The sequence below is a fragment of the Emiliania huxleyi genome (genome assembly GCF_000372725.1).
Source record: "Emiliania huxleyi CCMP1516 chromosome Unknown EMIHUscaffold_193, whole genome shotgun sequence".
In the NCBI taxonomy this organism is placed as follows: Eukaryota; Haptophyta; order Isochrysidales; family Noelaerhabdaceae; genus Emiliania; species Emiliania huxleyi.
The window spans coordinates 90673-110307 of record NW_005200659.1 but is presented as its reverse complement, the minus strand read 5'-3'; the positions used below and the strand labels follow the sequence as shown (position 1 = coordinate 110307).

Genomic DNA, 19635 nt, shown 5'->3' with positions numbered 1-19635 from the left:
GACGCGAACTGGTGCACCGCCAGAGCACCTCCGGCTGCGCCTTCAAGATCGGCACCGCGATCGTCTCGTACTTCTCCAAGAAGCAGGGTCACATCTCCCTCTCGACATTCGAGGCCGAGATCTCTGCCGGCACGCTGGCGGCTTGCGAGGCGGTCCACCTGCGCTCGCTCCTCGCGTCGCTCGGCTACAAGCCCAAGGGCCCGACCATCATCAAGATCGACAACACGGCCGCGCTGCGCGTCGCCGAGGACCCGGTCATGCACGACAAGACGAAGCACATCCTGCGCAAGGAGCTCAAGATTCGCGAGCTCGTCGAGTCCGGGGAGGTCAAGGTCGAGTACGTCGAGAGCCTCAAGAACTTCGCCGACTTCTTCACCAAGCCGCTCCCGCGCAAGGAGTTCGAGTCGTTCCGCAAGGAGATCATGAACGACACCGCCTAGGACGGCACAGAGGGGAAACGCCGACTTCCCCTTCATCAAATGTAGTCGACAACCGGCAGTATGGGCGCTCCTGGAGCTCCCCGAGTCACTTGTATGTTCGTCCTCCACCCTTGAGGAGGCTGCGCAATTGTGCGCGCGATAGTAGGAGATGTAGGAGTCGTCTAGCTTCTTCAGATCCTCAGCCTCGCTACCCGATGCGAGGATGGGGGGCTGTTGAAGACCGACGACCGCGCAGCCGTCTAGTCTACGGCCACACACACACACATAGTGTCCTTACCACCCCTGGACTGCATCTGCGCAGTTTCGTACCGCTGCGGCGCGGTTTTGCAAAAACCGTTCTGCAGCGGCGCGGTTTTGCCCTTCACCCGCAGCCTGGATTGATAGTCATTGTGGGTGTGGGGGCCGCGGGCCAGGACTTTTGTTTGAACAAAGTTTTGACAGTACATTTCTGTCGGGCCTTGGAACAGCTTGTGAGTGGTCACTGAAGACCTTCACAGAACTTGACCCACAGCCCGCCGCGCGCCCGTGCCTCCGCCGCATTGCGCGCCGCCGTCTTGGCCTTGAGGATGGCGGGCGTGTCGGTGGGGTTGGAGTCGGGGAAGGTGTCCTCGACCTGGTCGGTGTCGACGCCAGCGACAAAGCCGCCGACGATGCCGTCCGGGTCGAACGTGCGGGTGACAGAGTCGGCCAGCGCCGCCCGCACCTCCTCGTGGTCGGTCGCGGTGGAGTCCGACTTCTTGAAGGGGTCGTGCGGGAGGGTGCGGCCGGGGGACTTGGCGCACACCTTCTTGTACGAGGACTGGGCCATGCGCACCTTCGTCTCGTGGTCGATGCGGTCGGGGAGTTCCTCGAGCACCTTGGCGACAGGGACCCCCTTGCAGATGAGGTCGCCGATGCACTTGCCACCGTGCAACCCATTGCAGTGGGGGCACGGCTTGCGCCCAGCGGCTGCGCGGCCGCCGCGGTCCCCGCCGCCCTTGTCGGACTTGATCTGCGCCTGGAGAGCGGCGACCTGGGACTCGGCGGCCGCGAGCTTCTCCTTGAGCACGCCTTGCGAGGCAATCTCCGCCTCGAACGCCGCCTGCGCAGCCGCCTTGGCCTCGTTGGCGCGGTCCGCGTTGTCTTGGTCGAGGATGCCCTGCATCGCGAGCGTGGACGCCTTGAGGCCGTACGCCTTGCCCGATTGCGCGGCGAGTTGGCGCTGCATGCCGATCTGCACGCGCATGTTTGCGCCGAGCGTGGCCCCCTTGGCGGCGATCGCGTCGAGGATGTATTCCTCGATCACCTCGTCGGGGAGGTGCCACTGGGAGCCCTTGAGGAACTTGTTCGCCAGCTCGATGCCCGTCTTGAACTTGGCGAGGCTCGCGGACGTGAGGTCCTTGAGAGCGTCGGGGGAGTACGCCTTCTCGAGATCCGCGCGCAGCGCCTTCGTGCGCACGTTCTTGGAGTTCGTGTCCTCCGACTCGATGAGCGACTTGATCGCCGCGATGCCCTTCTTGATGTCGTCGTAGTGGTCGGCGTCCTCGTCCGCCAACATCTCGGCCAGCGTGTCGTCGTCCTTGACGGCGTTCTGCAGCGCACCGTAGAGTTGGCGCGACAGAGTCTTCGACAGGTCCTCGAAGAACTTGTCGACCTTGGCCGGGATGAGGCCGTCCGCATTGCCGACGTTCTTGTAGCGCACGTGCAGCGCGACCGCCTCGGCCTCGCGCTCCGCGCCCGGCCGGATGGTGCCCACCTCGATGATGTCGAGGAGGTACTTGTGTTGCTTCGCCGCGGTCCGCAGGTTGCGGAACCACTCGTTGAACTCCCGCTCGGAGCCCTGTTTGTAGGCCGGAATCACCAGCTTGTCCGTCGACGACATGTTGTCGTAATGTCCCGGGGATCGTTGCCCCGCCGCTACCAACTGTGAAGGTCTTCAGTGACCACTCACAAGCTGTTCCAAGGCCCGACAGAAATGTACTGTCAAAACTTTGTTCAAACAAAAGTCCTGGCCCGCGGCCCCCACACCCACAATGACTATCAATCCAGGCTGCGGGTGAAGGGCAAAACCGCGCCGCTGCAGAACGGTTTTTGCAAAACCGCGCCGCAGCGGTACGAAACTGCGCAGGTGCAGTCCCTGAGTGGTAAGGACACTATGTGTGTGTGTGTGGCCGTAGACTAGACGGCTGCGCGGTCGTCGGTCTTCAACACGATGTTCTGCGCCTTGCACTCCTTGACGCTGACGAGAGGCATGGCGAGTCCGGGCGCGTACAGCGCGTTCACCCACTCGGTGTTCACAACCTTGGTGTCCTGCGGCTTGGTCGGGTCAGCCAGCGCGAAGGCGTACGCGGTGCCGACGCCCTTCGCCTTGAGGTAGTCGTTGTTTGCGCAGCGGATGTAGATGGGCTTCTCGGGCTCGCGCCACCCGTGAGGGAAGTAGTCGGGCGTCGGGAACATGTTCATGCCCGCCTTGGAGTCGACGCCAGCGGCATACGATCCCGGCATGTTCACACCGGCGGTCGTGTCGTACGCGTCGACGACCTTGACATGCCCGACAAGCGCGTGTGCCTGCATCGCGTCCATGCGCGCCACGTACATGGCGAGCATGATGCACGTGTACGAGAGGACGAGCGGGACCGTCTTGGGCACGTCGATGTCATTCACCGCGCGGAACATGTCGCCCGCGACCTTGCGGTAGATTGGCTGGAGCGGGTCCTCCTCGATGGCGTACTCTGCTCCGCCACCTGAGCCAGTCGCCGGCCCGGTGGACAGCTCGAGGGGTAGTGCGGTGACGGACTCGACCATCACGCCCATGTTCGAGGGCTCGTCCACGGCGTCGGCCACAGGCGTGCCGATCGAGGCAGGCGAGCCCATGTAGACCGGGATGAGGCACGCGAGCAGGACGAGTAGGATGGAAGCGCCGATGTACGGGCGAGGCAGCGCGGTGACGAACGAGGTGAACTTGACCCACAGCCCGCCGCGCGCCCGTGCCTCCGCCGCATTGCGCGCCGCCGTCTTGGCCTTGAGGATGGCGGGCGTGTCGGTGGGGTTGGAGTCGGGGAAGGTGTCCTCGACCTGGTCGGTGCCGACGCCAGCGACAAAGCCGCCGACGATGCCGTCCGGGTCGAACGTGCGGGTGACAGAGTCGGCCAGCGCCGCCCGCACCTCCTCGTGGTCGGTCGCGGTGGAGTCCGACTTCTTGAAGGGGTCGTGCGGGAGGGTGCGGCCGGGGGACTTGGCGCACACCTTCTTGTACGAGGACTGGGCCATGCGCACCTTCGTCTCGTGGTCGATGCGGTCGGGGAGTTCCTCGAGCACCTTGGCGACAGGGACCCCCTTGCAGATGAGGTCGCCGATGCACTGGGCATCTTCTGGCCGTCCACGCTCGACATGTACGCGACGCACTGGTCCGTGGTGTTGCGGTAGACAGACGACGATGGGGATGCGGCCGCCGCAGCCGCCCAGATGCCGAAGGGCGTGGCATTGGCGGCGAGGCGGGCGTTGAGCATGTTGTTGTACTCGCCCGTCGAGACGCCGCCGCGGCTGCGGGTGGTGCGCGGCGCAGGCGCACCCGCTGCGGGCGGGTTGACGTTGCCGTCGTTGGCCGGGTCTGGCATGATCACCACCTCCTCGTCGAGGGTCAGCCCCCCGGCGTGGTTGTCGGTGGCACTGTGTGCTCTATTCGGGGGTATATTTTTGGGCTATCTCTCCTCAAAAACGATGTCAAGCGCCCGCTCGCAGCCAGCACGCGCCGCGCCCCTGGGCGCTCCCCGCTGCGGCGCGCCGCCCGCGCGCGGGTTGCCCGGGCGAGCGACCGCCACCGCTCGCCCCTCCGCGCCCTCTGCCCGCGCACGGCCGACGCGCAAGCCCGCGGTCGCGCGCGAGCCGTCGCTTTGCGGACGCCACCGTCTACCCGCGCTCGCTCGCGATCGAGTCGCATGACCCTATATTCCGAGTAGCGGAGGTGTGCTTGCACCCCCTTCCCAAGGCACATGCACTTTGGAGGGAGAAAGTAACCGCGGCGGCGGCCGCAATCTCACATTAGGCACCTCACCCCCGCAGGCGCGTTCTCGGCGTGCTGCTGCTGCACAGGTTTTGCGGCCGCCCCGAGAGGGGGAGCGGCCGCTTCTCCGCACCATCGGCCCACGGCATCCTGGGCGGCGTCGGCGCCGCCCCAACGGCCGGCTCGGGCGCTTGCCGCCCCGCCTCGGCTACACTTTGCCGCGGCGATCCACCGGTGCGCCGCCGCACCGCGCGCCTCCCCGGAGCCTCTGTACGGCGCGATGAGCCGCCTCGGCTGCCGCCGTGGTTGCGCCGGCGCCCCTCCCGCACGGCGCGACGCGACCGCAGCCGCGTGCGTGGTCTCACTCACCTCTCCCGCCCGCGCGTCCGCCTCTCAGACCCGCCTCCCCTTTACCAGGCGCCATCACCGGCACGGCCGCCGCCGCCCGTGCGGCACCCGCGGCACCTCCCGCCCCCCCTGGCGATGCTGGCCGCTACCCCGCCGCCGTAGCTACCCTCCCCACCGCTGGTGCACCGCCTCCGCCGCCCCCCTCGGCGCTTCGCCCGTGATTTTGCCGCCTCCTCCTCCACCACCACCCGTCTAAGCTTCCGCCCGCCTTCTCGCCACCGCCGTCCGCGCCACCTCAGCCGCCCTCTCCGGCGCTGCACCGGCGCTGCAGTGCCGTCGGCGCCGCCGCCCGTGCCGCCTCGGCCTCTGCGCCTCCGACCTCGCCGCGTCCGCAGCGGTTCCGCCCTCGGCGCCTCCCACCTCTCACCCGCCAGGTCGAACTTCCGCCGACGATGGTGCCACCGCTGCCGCCCCCCCCGCTCGAGCCTCGGCCGCCGCACCCCGCCGTCCGCGCCCCGCCGCCACCCCCTCCGTCACGGCACACGCCGGCACCACCGCTACTACCGCTGGCTCCGCCCTAGACGCCGCCGACCGCTCGCAAGAGCGGCGAGCCCGGGGCCGACACCCCTCTGTTAGGTGACGGTCGACGGCTCCTTTCGAGGCTTTGTGGCCCTTTAAGAGGGCACCAGCAGCTTGGGGGGTGCGCGCTGGATGGCCGGCGCGGTGGAGCAGCGGCGCGGAGCCGGGGGTTCGACGTGCGGCCGTCGGTGGCGCGACACGCGGCCTCCAGCGGCGATTCGCCGCGGCTCCGGCGGTGCGATTTTTGTGCGTTTTCGAAGGCTGTGGGCGGGATAGGGCTGGCTAGACCGGCCCTGGTGTGCCCTAGTGTGTTCCCTTACACCCCTGGCCCGGGAGCAGTAGCGCGGTGCGCGTCCCGAGGGCGTAGGGGCTAAAAAAACAATTGATTAACTTTTCAGCCACTGCGTAGAGCACACAGTGTGGGGAGGAAGACGGAGTCGCCGCGGGTTACGTTGTTGTCGAGCGTAGCCTTGTCCGACTCGTCGGGCATCTCGTCCGCGGTCACAAGCTCCGGCCACGCGCCCTCGATGTCCGTCGGGGTGAGGTCGGAGGTAGGAGCACGGTACTCGATGCCGTTCCAGAGCTCGTTGACGCTGAAGGTCGCCTGCGTGGTGGTGCCGATGTGCCCCTTGCGCGGACCCTCGGTGATGACGTACTTCCAGCCGGGCGAAGTGCGCGAGATGCCGAGGAAGGCCGCCATCTCGCCCGTGGGTGAGACACCGTTCGCCACAAGGTGGGGGGGCGACTTGACGATCATCTTGCACGCCCACGGGTAGAACATGTTCATCTTGGGGCGCTGCCCGGTCTTGAGCTCGTACGCTGACTTGCCGGTGTCGCGCACGGCGAAGGTGGCGTTGGCGATGGTGGCCGCGTACACCCAGGCGTAGCCCCAGTACTGGTAGAGCTGGGTGGCGCCATGCCCCCCTGCGCGCGCCATCATCTCCCGCACGATCCTGCCGCAGGTAGCGTTCGCACGCTCGCACGCCCCATTCTGCCACGGCTCGTAGGGGCAGCTGTTGCGGAGGGTGATGCCGTACTTGAGGCAGAGCTCGCGCACGGCGCTGGAGTTGAGGACGACCTCGTTGTCGCAGAACGCAACCCCTCCGCGGAACGTGTGGCCGTCCTTTCCCTCGTTCTCGGCGAAGTACTTGCGCAGGTAGGCAGGCGTCTGGCCCTTGGTCTGCAGGATGTACGGCGTGATGGTGCTGGTGTGCTCGTCGACGACCATGAGTGCGTAGCGGTGCCCATCGACGCCTACCACACCCTTGGGCGACCAGAGGTCGTAGTGCGACGAGCCCCCGAAGCGAGTGGCCAGTGGCCGGCCGGTGCTGCGCCGCGCGTGGTACTTGGCGTTCGCCTGCAGCGCGGCGTCGTCGAGGCCCTCGTTGCGGTCCATCTTGGAGAGGTCTGGCACGCCGTCCGCGATCTTGCTGAGGTCCTTTAGCGCGTCGCCGGAGATGCACAGGGCGTGCCGCCAGAAGGTGCCAAGGCTGCGGGTGAAGGGCAAAACCGCGCCGCTGCAGAACGGTTTTTGCAAAACCGCGCCGCAGCGGTACGAAACTGCGCAGATGCAGTCCAGGGGTGGTAAGGACACTATGTGTGTGTGTGTGTGGCCGTAGACTAGACGGCTGCGCGGTCGTCGGTCTTCAACAGCCCCCCATCCTCGCATCGAGGCTGAGGATCTGAAGAATCACCAGCTTGTCCGTCGACGACATGTTGTCGTAATGTCCCGGGGATCGTTGCCCCGCCGCCACCAACTGTGAAGGTCTTCAGTGACCACTCACAAGCTGTTCCAAGGCCCGACAGAAATGTACTGTCAAAACTTTGTTCAAACAAAAGTCCTGGCCCGCGGCCCCCACACCCACAATGACTATCAATCCAGGCTGCGGGTGAAGGGCAAAACCGCGCCGCTGCAGAACGGTTTTTGCAAAACCGCGCCGCAGCGGTACGAAACTGCGCAGATGCAGTCCAGGGGTGGTAAGGACACTATGTGTGTGTGTGTGGCCGTCGACTAGACGGCTGCGCGGTCGTCGGTCTTCAACACGACCTCTGGTCGCCCAAGGGTGTGGTAGGCGTCGATGGGCACCGCTACGCACTCATGGTCGTCGACGAGCACACCAGCACCATCACGCCGTACATCCTGCAGACCAAGGGCCAGACGCCTGCCTACCTGCGCAAGTACTTCGCCGAGAACGAGGGAAAGGACGGCCACACGCTCCGCGGAGGAGTTGCGTTCTGCGACAACGAGGTCGTCCTCAACTCCAGCGCCGTGCGCGAGCTCTGCCTCAAGTACGGCATCACCCTCCGCAACAGCTGCCCCTACGAGCCGTGGCAGAATGGGGCGTGCGAGCGTGCGAACGCTACCTGCGGCAGGATCGTGCGGGAGATGATGGCGCGCGCAGGGGGGCATGGCGCCGCCCAGCTCTACCAGTACTGGGGCTGCGCCTGGGTGTACGCGGCCACCATCGCCAACGCCACCTTCGCCGTGCGCGGGAGCGCATCGCGACACGGAGGGGGGCTGGGCAGGGTTCACCCACACGACAGGGTCCCAGGGATTCCTCTCTCGTATAGGACAGGTTGCACCCGGCGGCACGGGGGCAGGCGCGGGCCTCCTACTGGGCCTCCTACTGGTTGCGCTAAGGTCTTCAGTGACCACTCACAAGCTGTTCCAAGGCCCGACAGAAATGTACTGTCAAAACTTTGTTCAAACAAAAGTCCTGGCCCGCGGCCCCCACACCCACAATGACTATCAATCCAGGCTGCGGGTGAAGGGCAAAACCGCGCCGCTGCAGAACGGTTTTTGCAAAACCGCGCCGCAGCGGTACGAAACTGCGCAGATGCAGTCCAGGGGTGGTAAGGACACTATGTGTGTGTGTGTGTGGCCGTAGACTAGACGGCTGCGCGGTCGTCGGTCTTCAACAGCCCCCCATCCTCGCATCGAGGCTGAGGATCTGAAGAATCACCAGCTTGTCCGTCGACGACATGTTGTCGTAATGTCCCGGGGATCGTTGCCCCGCCGCCACCAACTGTGAAGGTCTTCAGTGACCACTCACAAGCTGTTCCAAGGCCCGACAGAAATGTACTGTCAAAACTTTGTTCAAACAAAAGTCCTGGCCCGCGGCCCCCACACCCACAATGACTATCAATCCAGGCTGCGGGTGAAGGGCAAAACCGCGCCGCTGCAGAACGGTTTTTGCAAAACCGCGCCGCAGCGGTACGAAACTGCGCAGATGCAGTCCAGGGGTGGTAAGGACACTATGTGTGTGTGTGTGTGGCCGTAGACTAGACGGCTGCGCGGTCGTCGGTCTTCAACAAGATGGGCTTCTCGGGCTCGCGCCACCCGTGAGGGAAGAAGTCGGGCGTCGGGAACATGTTCATGCCCGCCTTGGAGTCGACGCCAGCGGCGTACGATCCCGGCATGTTCACACCGGCGGTCGTGTCGTACGCGTCGACGACCTTGACATGCCCGACAAGCGCGTGTGCCTGCATCGCGTCCATGCGCGCCACGTACATGGCGAGCATGATGCACGTGTACGAGAGGACGAGCGGGACCGTCTTGGGCACGTCGATGTTATTCACCGCGCGGAACATGTCGCCCGCGACCTGGGCCGAGCCGCCTCGGTGTGGCGGGCGGGCGGGCGTTTTGAAAAACAGAAAACAAAAAGCAAGAGGTGGCCCGGGGGCCCAGGCCCCCCACTGGGAGTAGAAAATACGCCCAAGGGGGCCAAGGAGGCGGCGCGGGGAAGCAGCATCAGGTGGGAGCAGGAAGGATGGCGCTTAGGGTCGGCTTTGAACAAGGATTTCCAGGTTTTAATCAGTATTGGTGTCGGCACACATCCCCCACATTAAGGTCTCAGCGGCGCGCAGTGCCTCTCTCGCAGGCTGATTTTGGCTGTTTTCGAGTTTGTTTTTGTTTTCAGACTAGGGGGCCCAACCCCCTCAGAGGCGGCGGGCGGGCGCCCACTGACCGAGAGATCAAAAACGCTCGGCCCTGGTCCTTATCTAAGCACTAGGCCAGAGTAAGTATATATACGGCTTTACGGCTACACTCTAGCCGACCCGTCGACTACTAAGCCGTAGCGCGACGGCTGTGGGTGTGGCACGTGTGCAGTCGTCGGTCTTCAACGGCGAGTACGTTTTACTCCCTCGACATCTCTCGTACACCCACCCTACCAGAGGAGCGCACAACATGACCCACGCTACCGCGAGAATTGCCGCCGGTCTTCCTGCTTTGGCCGCGACCCGTAGGGGTTGTCCTCCGAGAAGCGGCCGGCCTTGCCCTTGCGCCGCTGCGGCTCCTTGGGGTTGGCCTTAAGCATCAGCGTCACCTTCGGCGGGTTCTCGAAGCCAAATGACTTTGCGACGCCGGCGAGGTCGAGCGCGTAGACGTCAAACACGTCCTTGAAGGAGTGCGAGTTGTACGAGTGGATGTAGGAGCGGTACGCGTCGCGCGCCGACTTGTGCAGGTAGTAGTTCTTGGCGACGAGCTTCTGGAGCTGCGCCTCGACGTTTGCGAGCTTGGACGCCGGGAACTCAAACTCGCTGACCGGCACGTTGGCCTGCTTGAGGTACTTGAGGAAGGCCATCTCCTGCGGGCGCGGACACACGGTGGATGGCGGTACACAGCCTGGGCCAGGGAGCCGCGGAGCAAGTGGCGGGGGGGCGCCGGCAGACCTGCGGCAACAGGAAGAGCAGCGCACGGCCCTGGCCGCCCGCGCGCGCCGTACGGCCGACGCGGTGGATGTACGCCTTTGGCTCGTCGGGCGGGTCGTACTGCACAATCCTACGAGTCGCCGCAGCGCGCGGGAGTGACGAGCTCTGTCCCAACCCCCTCCGACCCCTCCTCTGTGCGCGCGCCAATCCACCGCCGGGATGTCTAGCCCACGCGCCGCGACGTCCGTCGAGAAGAGGATGCCTGTAATTTCAGGCCGACGCCGGTGCCGCGGTGGAGAGGGGGGGGGGGGGGGAAACGCCAGCGCGGCGCACCGCTCTCGGCCGAGCAAAACTCGAAGAAGGTTGCCGTCCGCTTGTTTTGCTTCTGGTCACCGTGCAGGTCGAGCACGGGCAGGTCGATGTAGTTGAAGAGCTCCGCGTGGTACTTGACCGAGTTGCCTACGGCGCCGCAGCATTCGCCCCTCAGCGCGCTGCGCACCGCACTCGGTGCGCTCCGGCGCGGCGGGGCGCACAGGAGGAGAAGAAGACGATGACCTTCTTCTTGAGATTCTTCTTCAAAAAGGTGAAGAGCAGCAGGAAGCCTGGAGGCAGGCGCGGTGCGCTGTCGGACGAAGGCACGCCAGGGCAGGGGCGGGCGCGACGTGGCGCTCGCACGTTTCGCAGACTCGCAGACGACGAAGCCTAAGGTTGTTCGAGCGGCGCGGAGGTGAGAGTTGGCGGCCGCGGGGGCGCGTATCGGCAGCCAGGGCGTAGGGGCGCAACAAAAGGGGGGGCAGGGGGGGGCTCCCGCGCGATTCTCAGCGTTTGTCTTCCACATCCGTGGCGCAGGCCGTGGCCGACGCAGCCCCGGTTCGAGAAAATAACGCAGATACGCATCCTCGAAAGGCGGGGGCGGTATGCGGGGCGGCGGGTTGGAGCGGCAGCGGGACAAGCGCGGTGGCGCCTTGCTCGAGGGTGGCGACGGTGGCGTGGTCTTGCTTGGACTGCGCCTGCGCAAGGGATGGGGCCGACCCTCGGCGGACGCCACAGCGTGCGGTCGCTGTCGGCGAGAGAGGGAGAGAGGGAGAGAGGGAGAGAGAGAGCGAGAGCGAGAGAGAGGGGGGAAGAGGAAGAGGGAGAGCGCGCGCGCGATAACGGGGGGCGGGAGGGCCTCCACGTAGACCGGCTTGTTTTGGATGGCGAGCCGCGCGAGGTCGGCGACGTTCTTGGTCTGCGTCGCCGAGAAGAGTGCTGTCTGCCGCCCCTGCGTCGGCAGCAGCTTGATGATGGCGCGCATGTCCTCCTCGAAGCCAATCTCGAGGATGCGGTCCGCCTGCGCACACGCAGAGCCGTGAGGCGACGCTGCCCGCACCCTTCGGCGCCCGGCTCGGGGGTGCGGTCCACCTCGTCGATGACGAGCATCTGCAGGTTGGTCACCACAAAGCCCTTGGTGCCGCTGAGGTGGTCGAGGAAGCGGCCCGGCGTCGCGACGAGGTGGCACACGCCCTTGGCCAGCTTCTCCGCCTCCGCCCTCCGGTTGGCGCCTGCCGACGTCGACACACGGAGGGAGGCGTGAGCAGGAGGGGTCGGCTGCCGTGCGTCTCTGCGCCGGCTGTGTTGCACCGCCAATCACCAGCCCGTGCGTCTGGCGGTGGTGTGCGCACAGCTCGCGCAGCACGCCGTAGATCTGGAGGGCGAGCTCGCGCGTCGGCGAGATGCAGACCATCCCGGTCCCGTTCCGCGGCAGCCAGCGCGCGCGCGCCAGCAGCTCCACCGCCGGGATCAAAAAGGAGAGCGTCTTTCCGGAGCCGGTCTTTGCCTGCGCGAGCACGTCGAGCCCGCGCAGCAGCGGCGGGATGGAGCGCGCCTGGATCTCGGTGAGCGTTTCGAAACCCATGTCGCGCAGCGCGCTCTGCGTCTCATCGAGCAGCTTGAGCGAGTCGAAGCGCACGCCGAGGAAAGAGGACGCCGGCTCCTCCGCCTCGGCGGCAGCCGCCTCGGCCTGGACCGCGTCCGAGTCCGCCGCCGCCGCGGCGGACGCCGCCGCCGCCGCCTCGTCCGAAGCCGCCGCTGCTGACGCTGCTCGCTCGGCCTTGAGCTTCTTGAGCTTCTTCTTCTTCTCGGGCGGGTCGGCGGCGTCGGCGCCAGCCGGCGCGAGCGGCTTCCGCTTGCCCTTCTTGCCCGACGGCGCGACGCCCTCGTTGGCCTTGATGTGGTTGGCCTCCGTGCGGGCCATACGGAGGGCTGTGCAAGGTGTGGTCTGTGTGAGCGAGAGGCTGGCGGCGGAAGGGTCGACGTCGTCGAGCAACGCGTACACGTTTTACTTTTTCAGTGCCTCGGGTGAACTTCGGGGTTGTGTTTTTGTGTGAACTTCGACAGGTTTGCTGACAGTGTTTGCGATGAGGAGCGACCCGAAGGGTTTCTCGGCGGTACTGCACCACTAACCGCCGAAGCGCAAGATGGAGGAAGAGAACTACGACCTGGGTCCGTCTCATACTAGCAGCGCCGCTCCCCTTTCTTTTTATGCACGACAAACGTAGTTCTTTTCGCTAGTTCTGCGATCGGTTCATGGCCGGGGCCGACGTGGAAGCTCCCCGCGTCGTGGCCGCCGACTTCTACATCAAGAACAAGTGCCGCCCGGCCCGCCCGCCCCGCGCCGCCCGTTGCGCCCGCTGACGCGCCTATCATCCTCGCAGCCCGTTCAAGAAGGAGCGCAAGAACCAGACGCCAACCGCTCTAGGTGCGCGCGTCGCTGCCCGCAGTGCCCGCCGCTAAACGGACCACCCTGAGATCCCGCGCCCCACTGCTCGCAGCCTTGCTCTTTCTACTGCTCCTGTTCCTTCACTGGAGCATGCGGCAGCCGGCAGCCTTGAGTGCGAAACGGACTGTCGAGTATCGTGAGCTCCTTCCGATAGCAGAGGCGCACCCTGCGGCCCTGCGGAATGCGACGATACTGCTCGCTGCGGGCGGAAACGGCACAGCGCCGGCGTTGAGACAAGATAGGTGACGATTCAGGGAATGCTTGTGTACACTCTGGAAACACACCCTTGCGACCAGAGGCAGAGCGTACTCTGCCAGAGAGAGTAGAGAGAGTCTGGACTCTGGCAGAGTGGCAGAGAGAGAGTTGCAGTTGTGCGAGTGGGAGTGCGTAACATAAACGGCGTTCGCCGCCAAGCGCGCATACAACACGATTACTCGCACTCCAAGCGCGCAGAGTATGCGTGCGCGGCCATTGCTGCTCTGGCAGACTAGGTCCAGCCCTGGGTGGCGCAGGTTGTGACATTTGGCGATTCCGCGACTTACTGGGCCCCTGAGCCGCTACCCGTGTGCGATTTTTTGTGGCCCGGACATGATACTGATAGTAAACGGGTCAGAACCGGCCAAACACAGGCTACAGCCCCACACACGCGCCCGCCATAGCTCCTGGAGAGCATGCGCGAGTGACGCGCTGCAAGCCGCGAGAGTGGCATCAGAGGCAGGAACGACGTGCTCTTGCTGCACCTCGCAGCTGCACCAAGTGTGCTCGCAGTGTATGCCACGGCCACTGCCTGCGGCATTGCTCTCGTGCAGCTAGGCGATGCAGGTCCATCAGCAGGGCTCATCCAATGCGAGCGCACATTGTGCGTAGCCGCGGGCAGGTGGCAGTGCACAGCCGCACACCGGCTGTGGCGGCTCGAATGCCCCCGGCAGTGCTGCTAGTCATCAACTTGCGTATTAGGGCCGCAGCAGACTGCTGCTGTGGCAGCAGCAGCAGCCTGCTGCTGCCTGATTCAGTCAAGCCAGCGGTGCAGCGAGGCGTGCAGAATTCGCGCGGTTTTGTCCCTCCTGAGGCTGAGCGCATTCGAGCCCGTCGACCGGAGTTGGATGGTACCACGCGTCTCACTGAGACGCGGGGTACTGGCCATGGCCGGGCTACGGAGCGTGAGGTGGCGAGCGGAGCGAGCGACAAAACAACGAGAAAAACACGGATCTGAGGATTGTCACAAAACCTCAGATCTTGCGCCACCCAGGGCTGGACCTAGTCGGCAATCGCACACAGCGTCTCAGGTCTCAACTCTCAAAGTTGCGTCATGTGGTCTCATCGATCCCACCCGCCAGCCAGAGGAAACCGCCGACCCGACTAGCTGAGGACTAGGATCACGAGGATGATGAGGAGGACGGAGAGGAAGCAGATGGCCATCTTTTGCTTCGGCTCGTGCTTTGGCAGCAGGGCTCTCATCTTGCCCTTGAGCGCGTCCATGCCTGAGGCCGTCTCGTCGAGGCCCGCCTCGAGGTCGGACAGCATCGCGTTCTGGCTCGCCAGCTCCTGCCCCATCGCGCCGCCCAGCTGCTTCAGCCGGCCGACCGCCTCGCCGAGCTGCCTATGGGGGCATGTCCAGCGCAGGTCCAGCGCACGCGGCCACGGCGCGAGCAGAAGGGAGGCACAGGTGGGCGCCCGAGCGTCTCGTCTTGCTCGGCGAGCTGCACCTGCGCGCGCCGCGCAGAGGGTGGGGTGAGGCGGCTGCACGGCGGCGGCGAGGGCAGAGGGCCAGCGGCGATGGCGTCGGAATGCCTGCTGCAGCTCCGCATGAGCGCTGGCGATCTGGGCATTGTCGTGGTCCATGCCTGCCTGCCTCCGACTGCTCCCGCCGCCGCCGCCGCCTCGCCCGGGCGTCTCCGCGCCGCCGCCGCCGCTGCCAGAGAGCAACCCCACCCGCTCCTCGCCGGCGACGCGCTTGCTGCCGCTCGCACCCGCGCCGCCGCCCCGCCCACGCGCGAGCTCCTGGCGCGCCGCCGCGACGGAGCTCGAGGTGGAGCGAACGAACGCACGCCGCGCGGCGAGCGTCGCCTCGGAGATCTGGAAGCGCTCCGGGTCCGCCGCTGCCGCCGCGATGGCCGCCTCCATGTCTGAGAGGTCCTCGTCGATGGTCTCGAGCTCCGAGAGCAGCCGCTTGGACGTCGACGCGTCCCTCTGCCCGCGCCACCTCTGCAGCCCAGCCTCCACCGAGTTTAAGCTGGCGGCGACGTCCGCCTTGACCTCGTCGAATGGGTCCTCGCTCATGAGGCCGCAGGGACCTGCCTCAGAATTCCCTAGACGTGTGTGTTGTGGAGCGGCGCTCCGCTGAGTTGGAGGGAGATGGGGAGTTGAAGTTTTTCTTTTATTTCCAGTCGATTTTACAGTTTCGATACGAGACACCCAATTCACAACACCATTTGCCGCCTAACACCAAGGCGCAACGGGCAGATCGAGTGGTTCGAGCGCGTTGTCGGGCGAGACGCGGACGCGGATCTCGTGCGGCGCGTCGTGCAGGCTGCTGCTGCGCTGCACGGATTCGACCACCAAGACCGAGCCGGGCGTGAGCAGAAACTCGAGCTCGTTTGTGCATGTCGACTCCGCGCCCGGACGCAGGAAGTTGACGTGCAGGCACCGCTCGTGCTCGAACTTGAAGACCCACCTCACCGGGTCCTTGTCCACGCTCGCCCCCGCGCGGCACTCGAACTTCTCCGCAGCCGCACGCCGGAAGGAGCTCGCGACAAACATGTTTGTACGGTACTTTTTGCCCGGAGCAAACCAGTCGATCAAGTCTCGCCGCAGCGCCCCGCCCCTGAACGTGGTGTCCTTCTTGTCGCTCTGCCGGTTCCCTATCCCAAGAGGGCCGTCTGGCCAGCCTGTGTAGGTGCCCTGGACGCAGTGGCGGTTGATTGCTCGCGCCACTACCACGGCGCAGTCCAGCAGCTCGCTCGCCCGGTCTCCTCGCAGCACCTCGTTCAGCATCTGGGCGAACTCATACTCTCCGATGAGGTCGCCAGGCGGACCGAGCCTCAGCGTCACGGCGCTGCTCCAGATGCGCGTTGCCGCCGTACCCACATCGGCCAGGTGGCCACTGCGCGAGTCGAGCTGCCGCTGGAGGTCGTTGAAGAAGCGGTCGGCAGCCGCGGCCGCGCGAGAGCGGACATCGGCCGCTTCATCTCTGACCTTGGCTGCAGCAAAGAGGCAGCAGAGGCGGTGGACCTTTGCAAGCAGCTCATACCCCTGCTCCGGCGGAGCGGTGCGCTGGTACGCCGCGAGATAGCTGCTTTGGCTAAAAAGCTTGGCAGGGACAGAGGCGCGAGGAGGTGCGGGCTGCGTGGTCGGCGTCGCACAAGACGGCGTCGGTCCCGATGGAGACGCAGGCGCGCGCGAGGCAGGCGGGTGGGAAGCCTCCAGCTTCTCCAGTGCCTTACCCTGGTCGCCGCTGACCGAACTCAAGACACGGATGCTCTCGTCCTCCGGGAAGCCCATGCCGACAAACTTGGTGACGAGAAGAGTCTCATCGAAGGTCAGGTTTGGCCAGCGGCTGTGGGTCCCGAGGATGCTGATCACAGTCGGCAAGAAGGCGGGAAAGTCCCACGAGCGGTGCAGGCAGCTCGTGACCGCCTCGTCGCCCAGCTTTGCGTGCAGAGCGTGCAGGTCTTGCAGCTGCTGCGCAACAATGGTCGAGGAGTGGTGCGGCTGCTGCTGCGCCGCCGCCTGCTGATGCGCACGGCGCACGACGTCCTCGTGCGCGCACAGTGCACAATGAGGTAGCATGGACCGAGTAATCCCCTGGAAGGAGCGGAACCCATTGGACAATAAGTAAATTCTGGCCCTGACTGGGATGCGGATACCATTTCTGTCGCCGCCGCCGCCGCCGCCGCCGCCGCCGCCGCCGGGCTTGTGGCTTAACACGCTGGCCCTCGCCACGCTGGCGCCTGTTGTGCTCGTGCTCGTGCTCCGCTGGCGCCGCCGAAACGCCAACATCTTATCAAAGATTCATGCCGACCACGCTGCTGCGGACGGGCGGGCCGCGGCGCGGAGAAGGCAGCAGTCTGCGCATCGGGCTCCGCGCTCGGTCGACGTGACTGTGCGGCTCGAGGAGTGCCGGCAGTTGTGCAGACGCAACAAATACCTCGAGGCGTGCGAGGACTTGGACTGGCTCCGCAAGACGCTCCCTGCGGTGAACGAGGCCATCCGCTGGCCCAGCAAGGAGCAGATCGCAGCGCGGAGCCTCGCGCGGATGCTCGCGAAAGACGGCGAGCTCGCGCTGCTCGAGAGCCGCGGACGCGTCTGCCGCGAGGCGATCGACACCTTCACCGGCGACCCCAAGGGATGGGACGAGACGCTGGGCAGTGATGGCACCAAGGTGTCTTCGCGCATCCGGCCGATGGAGGGGCCCAACAACATGATCGACATCAAGGTTGAGGCGGAGCTCGACGACATCCGGTGCGAGCACACCCTCTACTGCTTCCGCGAGGGCGATCTCTACCCGAGCTGGTTCCCCTACGTCTCGCACGGCGCTTTCGTGCGCGAACACAGCGCGACCGAGGCGCGCCCGGGTCGGTGACGGCCCGGCTCTCTCCCTCCCTCGGTGGCGACAGGGACAGCGGGCGCCTGGGCGGAGTCACAGGCGGGGGCGGCGGGGACATGGTGGCGGTAGCGGGACTGCGGCGGTGGCGGGGACGGGGGGCAGGGGATGCGACGGCGGGATGCGACCGCCTCAGCCCGTCGCACCTGTCCTCTCCGCAGGTCATCATCCACCTCGTGTTTGAGATTGCGCTGTACGGCATCATGGACGTGTGCATCCAGGGCTTTGGGTGCGACCGCCGAGACGCCAACCGCAACTTAAGCCAACCTTTGCCACCTGCGGCTGACGTCGGCTCTTTTCGGGCTAGGTGCGACAACCTGCGGGACGGCAACTTTTTGCTGTGCGTGCGGCATTGCGGGAAGGAGGACGCGCGCGCGCTCGCGGGCAGCGAGGTGGAGCTGCCTCCCAAGCCGAGCAGCGCCGGCAAGCTCTTCAAGCTCGGCCGCGTCAAGGCCGTGATCGACGTCATGGTTGAGCCGCTCTCGCCGACGTCGGTGCGCTTCTCGTACTCGTGCTCGCAGCCCATCCCGAAGCTGGCGCCCTCGTGGATCGTCAGCATGGTGATGAAGCGCGGCATGGGCGACATCTTTGCGCGGATGAAGGCGGCCTGCCGCGCCATGGCCAGCGGCGACGCGCGCGCCGCTGCAAAGTACCCCATCGTCAAGCGCATACGTTCGCCAGCGTACGCCCATGTGATCGACGACATCGCTGGCCGGGTGAAGGGGTACCTGAACAAAGAGTGACTGGCTGAGGCAGTGCGGCCGAGCCGCACTCCCCCCGCTCTGTTCACTCACTCTTTCCCGCGAGTCGCACTCGCAGGACGGCACTTCGCGATGGGGATGTGGAATGGTCATACTCATAGCGGGGGGTGGGAGAGAATTCACTCTTGTCCTGGCGGGCTGTGTAGTAAAACCTTGATTGCCCCTTCGGACACACGCAAAACAACACACACTATAATCCCTCTCACACACACCAAAAATGCGCGCGAGGCGCGAGCCGGGCGAGGTCCGCGGGGGCGGAGAGGCGCGCGCCCGGGCCGCGTTTGAATCCGAAGCCTGGGGGGTGGGGGTCGACGGGGTTGAGAATACCGTTTCGTAGTTCTCTCTCTCCCGCCATCGCAGCATCGCCGACAAACCTTTTGACGCATAAAAGAAAACTTGGGAGCGGCACTTGGAGTGCAGTCATCAACACCTCACACCCAGCTCCACCGTCCAGTTCTCCCCCTGCCATTCGCTCTTTTGCTCGTCTGCCGAGCGAAAAAGAATTTTACAACAAAACTCCCTCGCATGTGCGAAAAAGAAAGAACGAAGACAGACAGCCCAAGGGAGGGATGGGAGGACGGCACGCCGCCACCACACAGGGATTTTAAGGAGAGGTGTGTGATGCGCTAGCCGTCGCCCACCCTAGGGAGTCTGCCTCTTCCTATCTCTTTTCGCAGTCTCTCGCCGCTTCTCGCTGCAACCTTCATGCCACCTCGCGGTCGTCCCACTCTCGTCGTTTTCTCTCCCTTGTCACTTCCTCTGTCGCGTCGTTCTCTTCTGCCTCGTCCTGCGGCGCCGCCGCCTGCCGGTCCCTTGTTCTCGCGGCTTCTTTCGCCTTTCGGCGCAACTCCGTCCTCCTCGCGGCGTATCCTGGCCCCTCGAGTCTATCGAGCTCCCCTCGCGCAAGGACCACATTTCAACTCCCACTCCGATCATTTGCCTCCAAGTCATGTCGTTGCTGAGGTCCACTCTCTCTTCGAACACTCGTGCCTCTACGGATGATGCCGGCGCTGGGGTCCCCTTCGGGTGCATCGTGACATCTGACAACTGAATTTCCACTGGTTCGTCCTCCTCGGAGTCATCTTCCCCGGCTTCCTTCCGCTCGGCTCTTCGCTCGGTACGTTCGGTGTGGCTCACCCTCCATGCCGTGAACAGGCGCTTTATCCACCCTATATTCTTCTCTCGTTCCTCTGCCCGTGCCTTGGTCTTGTCGTTGTTTCGCGCCCATGTCTGTATGGCAATCGAGGCTCTGCCTTCCCCACTACCTGTAGTTCACTCGTCACCTCTCCCGCGAGCTCCCCTCTCTTTCTTTCGGGTATGGAGTCCGTGAGTGCGGGTAGCGTGCAGGCAATCACGGGCGCTATTTTGTCGTACTCCTCTTCGGCGAACGCTCCAAATCTAGACCCTATTGCCTTTAAGGAGGCTGCCCTCGCGCGTCTCAGGAATGTGGCGGTGTCTTTTGAGTCCGGCGCCTCCCGTTCGACTAATTTCCCTTAAAGGCGGGCAAA

General features: G+C 65.2%; 7 protein-coding genes across 7 annotated transcripts in view; 2 read left to right on the top strand and 5 right to left on the bottom strand.

The window, feature by feature from the left end:
* EMIHUDRAFT_233609 (hypothetical protein) overlaps positions 1 to 594 on the top strand; it is a gene marked incomplete at both ends in the record, with an annotated part of 4790 nt that extends 4196 nt beyond the window's left edge. The window contains one exon of the mRNA XM_005782081.1: positions 586 to 594. Within this exon, the coding sequence (XP_005782138.1) occupies positions 586 to 594 (9 nt within the window). The remainder of the gene's footprint in view (positions 1 to 585) is intronic.
* A 5149-nt stretch (positions 595 to 5743) lies between these two features.
* Positions 5744 to 7064, bottom strand: EMIHUDRAFT_233606 (hypothetical protein; the record flags this gene model as incomplete). The annotated part of the gene is made up of 3 exons (XM_005782080.1): positions 5744 to 6253; positions 6764 to 6909; positions 7001 to 7064. 3 exons carry the CDS (start codon positions 7062 to 7064, stop codon positions 5744 to 5746), a joined length of 720 nt encoding a protein of 239 aa, XP_005782137.1.
* Positions 7065 to 7773: 709 nt separating this feature from the next.
* On the bottom strand, positions 7774 to 8333 carry EMIHUDRAFT_233605 (hypothetical protein; the record flags this gene model as incomplete). Its single annotated transcript, XM_005782079.1, has 3 exons — positions 7774 to 7827; positions 8129 to 8178; positions 8270 to 8333. 3 exons carry the CDS (start codon positions 8331 to 8333, stop codon positions 7774 to 7776), a joined length of 168 nt encoding a protein of 55 aa, XP_005782136.1.
* Positions 8334 to 9478: 1145 nt separating this feature from the next.
* On the bottom strand, positions 9479 to 11950 carry EMIHUDRAFT_418435 (hypothetical protein). The gene is made up of 10 exons (XM_005782078.1): positions 11626 to 11950; positions 11407 to 11546; positions 11159 to 11335; positions 10864 to 10900; positions 10678 to 10704; positions 10536 to 10604; positions 10336 to 10461; positions 10207 to 10264; positions 10024 to 10132; positions 9479 to 9938 (listed from the first exon to the last, which is right to left on the bottom strand). The coding sequence occupies exons 1-10, from the start codon at positions 11897 to 11899 to the stop codon at positions 9549 to 9551; spliced, it is 1407 nt and encodes a 468-aa protein (XP_005782135.1). The 5' UTR covers positions 11900 to 11950; the 3' UTR covers positions 9479 to 9548.
* Positions 11951 to 14122: 2172 nt separating this feature from the next.
* On the bottom strand, positions 14123 to 15043 carry EMIHUDRAFT_233601 (Qc-snare; the record flags this gene model as incomplete). Its single annotated transcript, XM_005782077.1, has 2 exons — positions 14123 to 14363; positions 14691 to 15043. 2 exons carry the CDS (start codon positions 15041 to 15043, stop codon positions 14123 to 14125), a joined length of 594 nt encoding a protein of 197 aa, XP_005782134.1.
* A 159-nt stretch (positions 15044 to 15202) lies between these two features.
* Positions 15203 to 16552, bottom strand: EMIHUDRAFT_233600 (hypothetical protein; the record flags this gene model as incomplete). The annotated part of the gene is made up of 1 exon (XM_005782076.1): positions 15203 to 16552. One exon carries the CDS (start codon positions 16550 to 16552, stop codon positions 15203 to 15205), a length of 1350 nt encoding a protein of 449 aa, XP_005782133.1.
* Positions 16553 to 17018: 466 nt separating this feature from the next.
* On the top strand, positions 17019 to 18109 carry EMIHUDRAFT_113611 (hypothetical protein; the record flags this gene model as incomplete). Its single annotated transcript, XM_005782075.1, has 3 exons — positions 17019 to 17303; positions 17528 to 17595; positions 17674 to 18109. 3 exons carry the CDS (start codon positions 17019 to 17021, stop codon positions 18107 to 18109), a joined length of 789 nt encoding a protein of 262 aa, XP_005782132.1.
* Positions 18110 to 19635: the final 1526 nt, after the last annotated feature.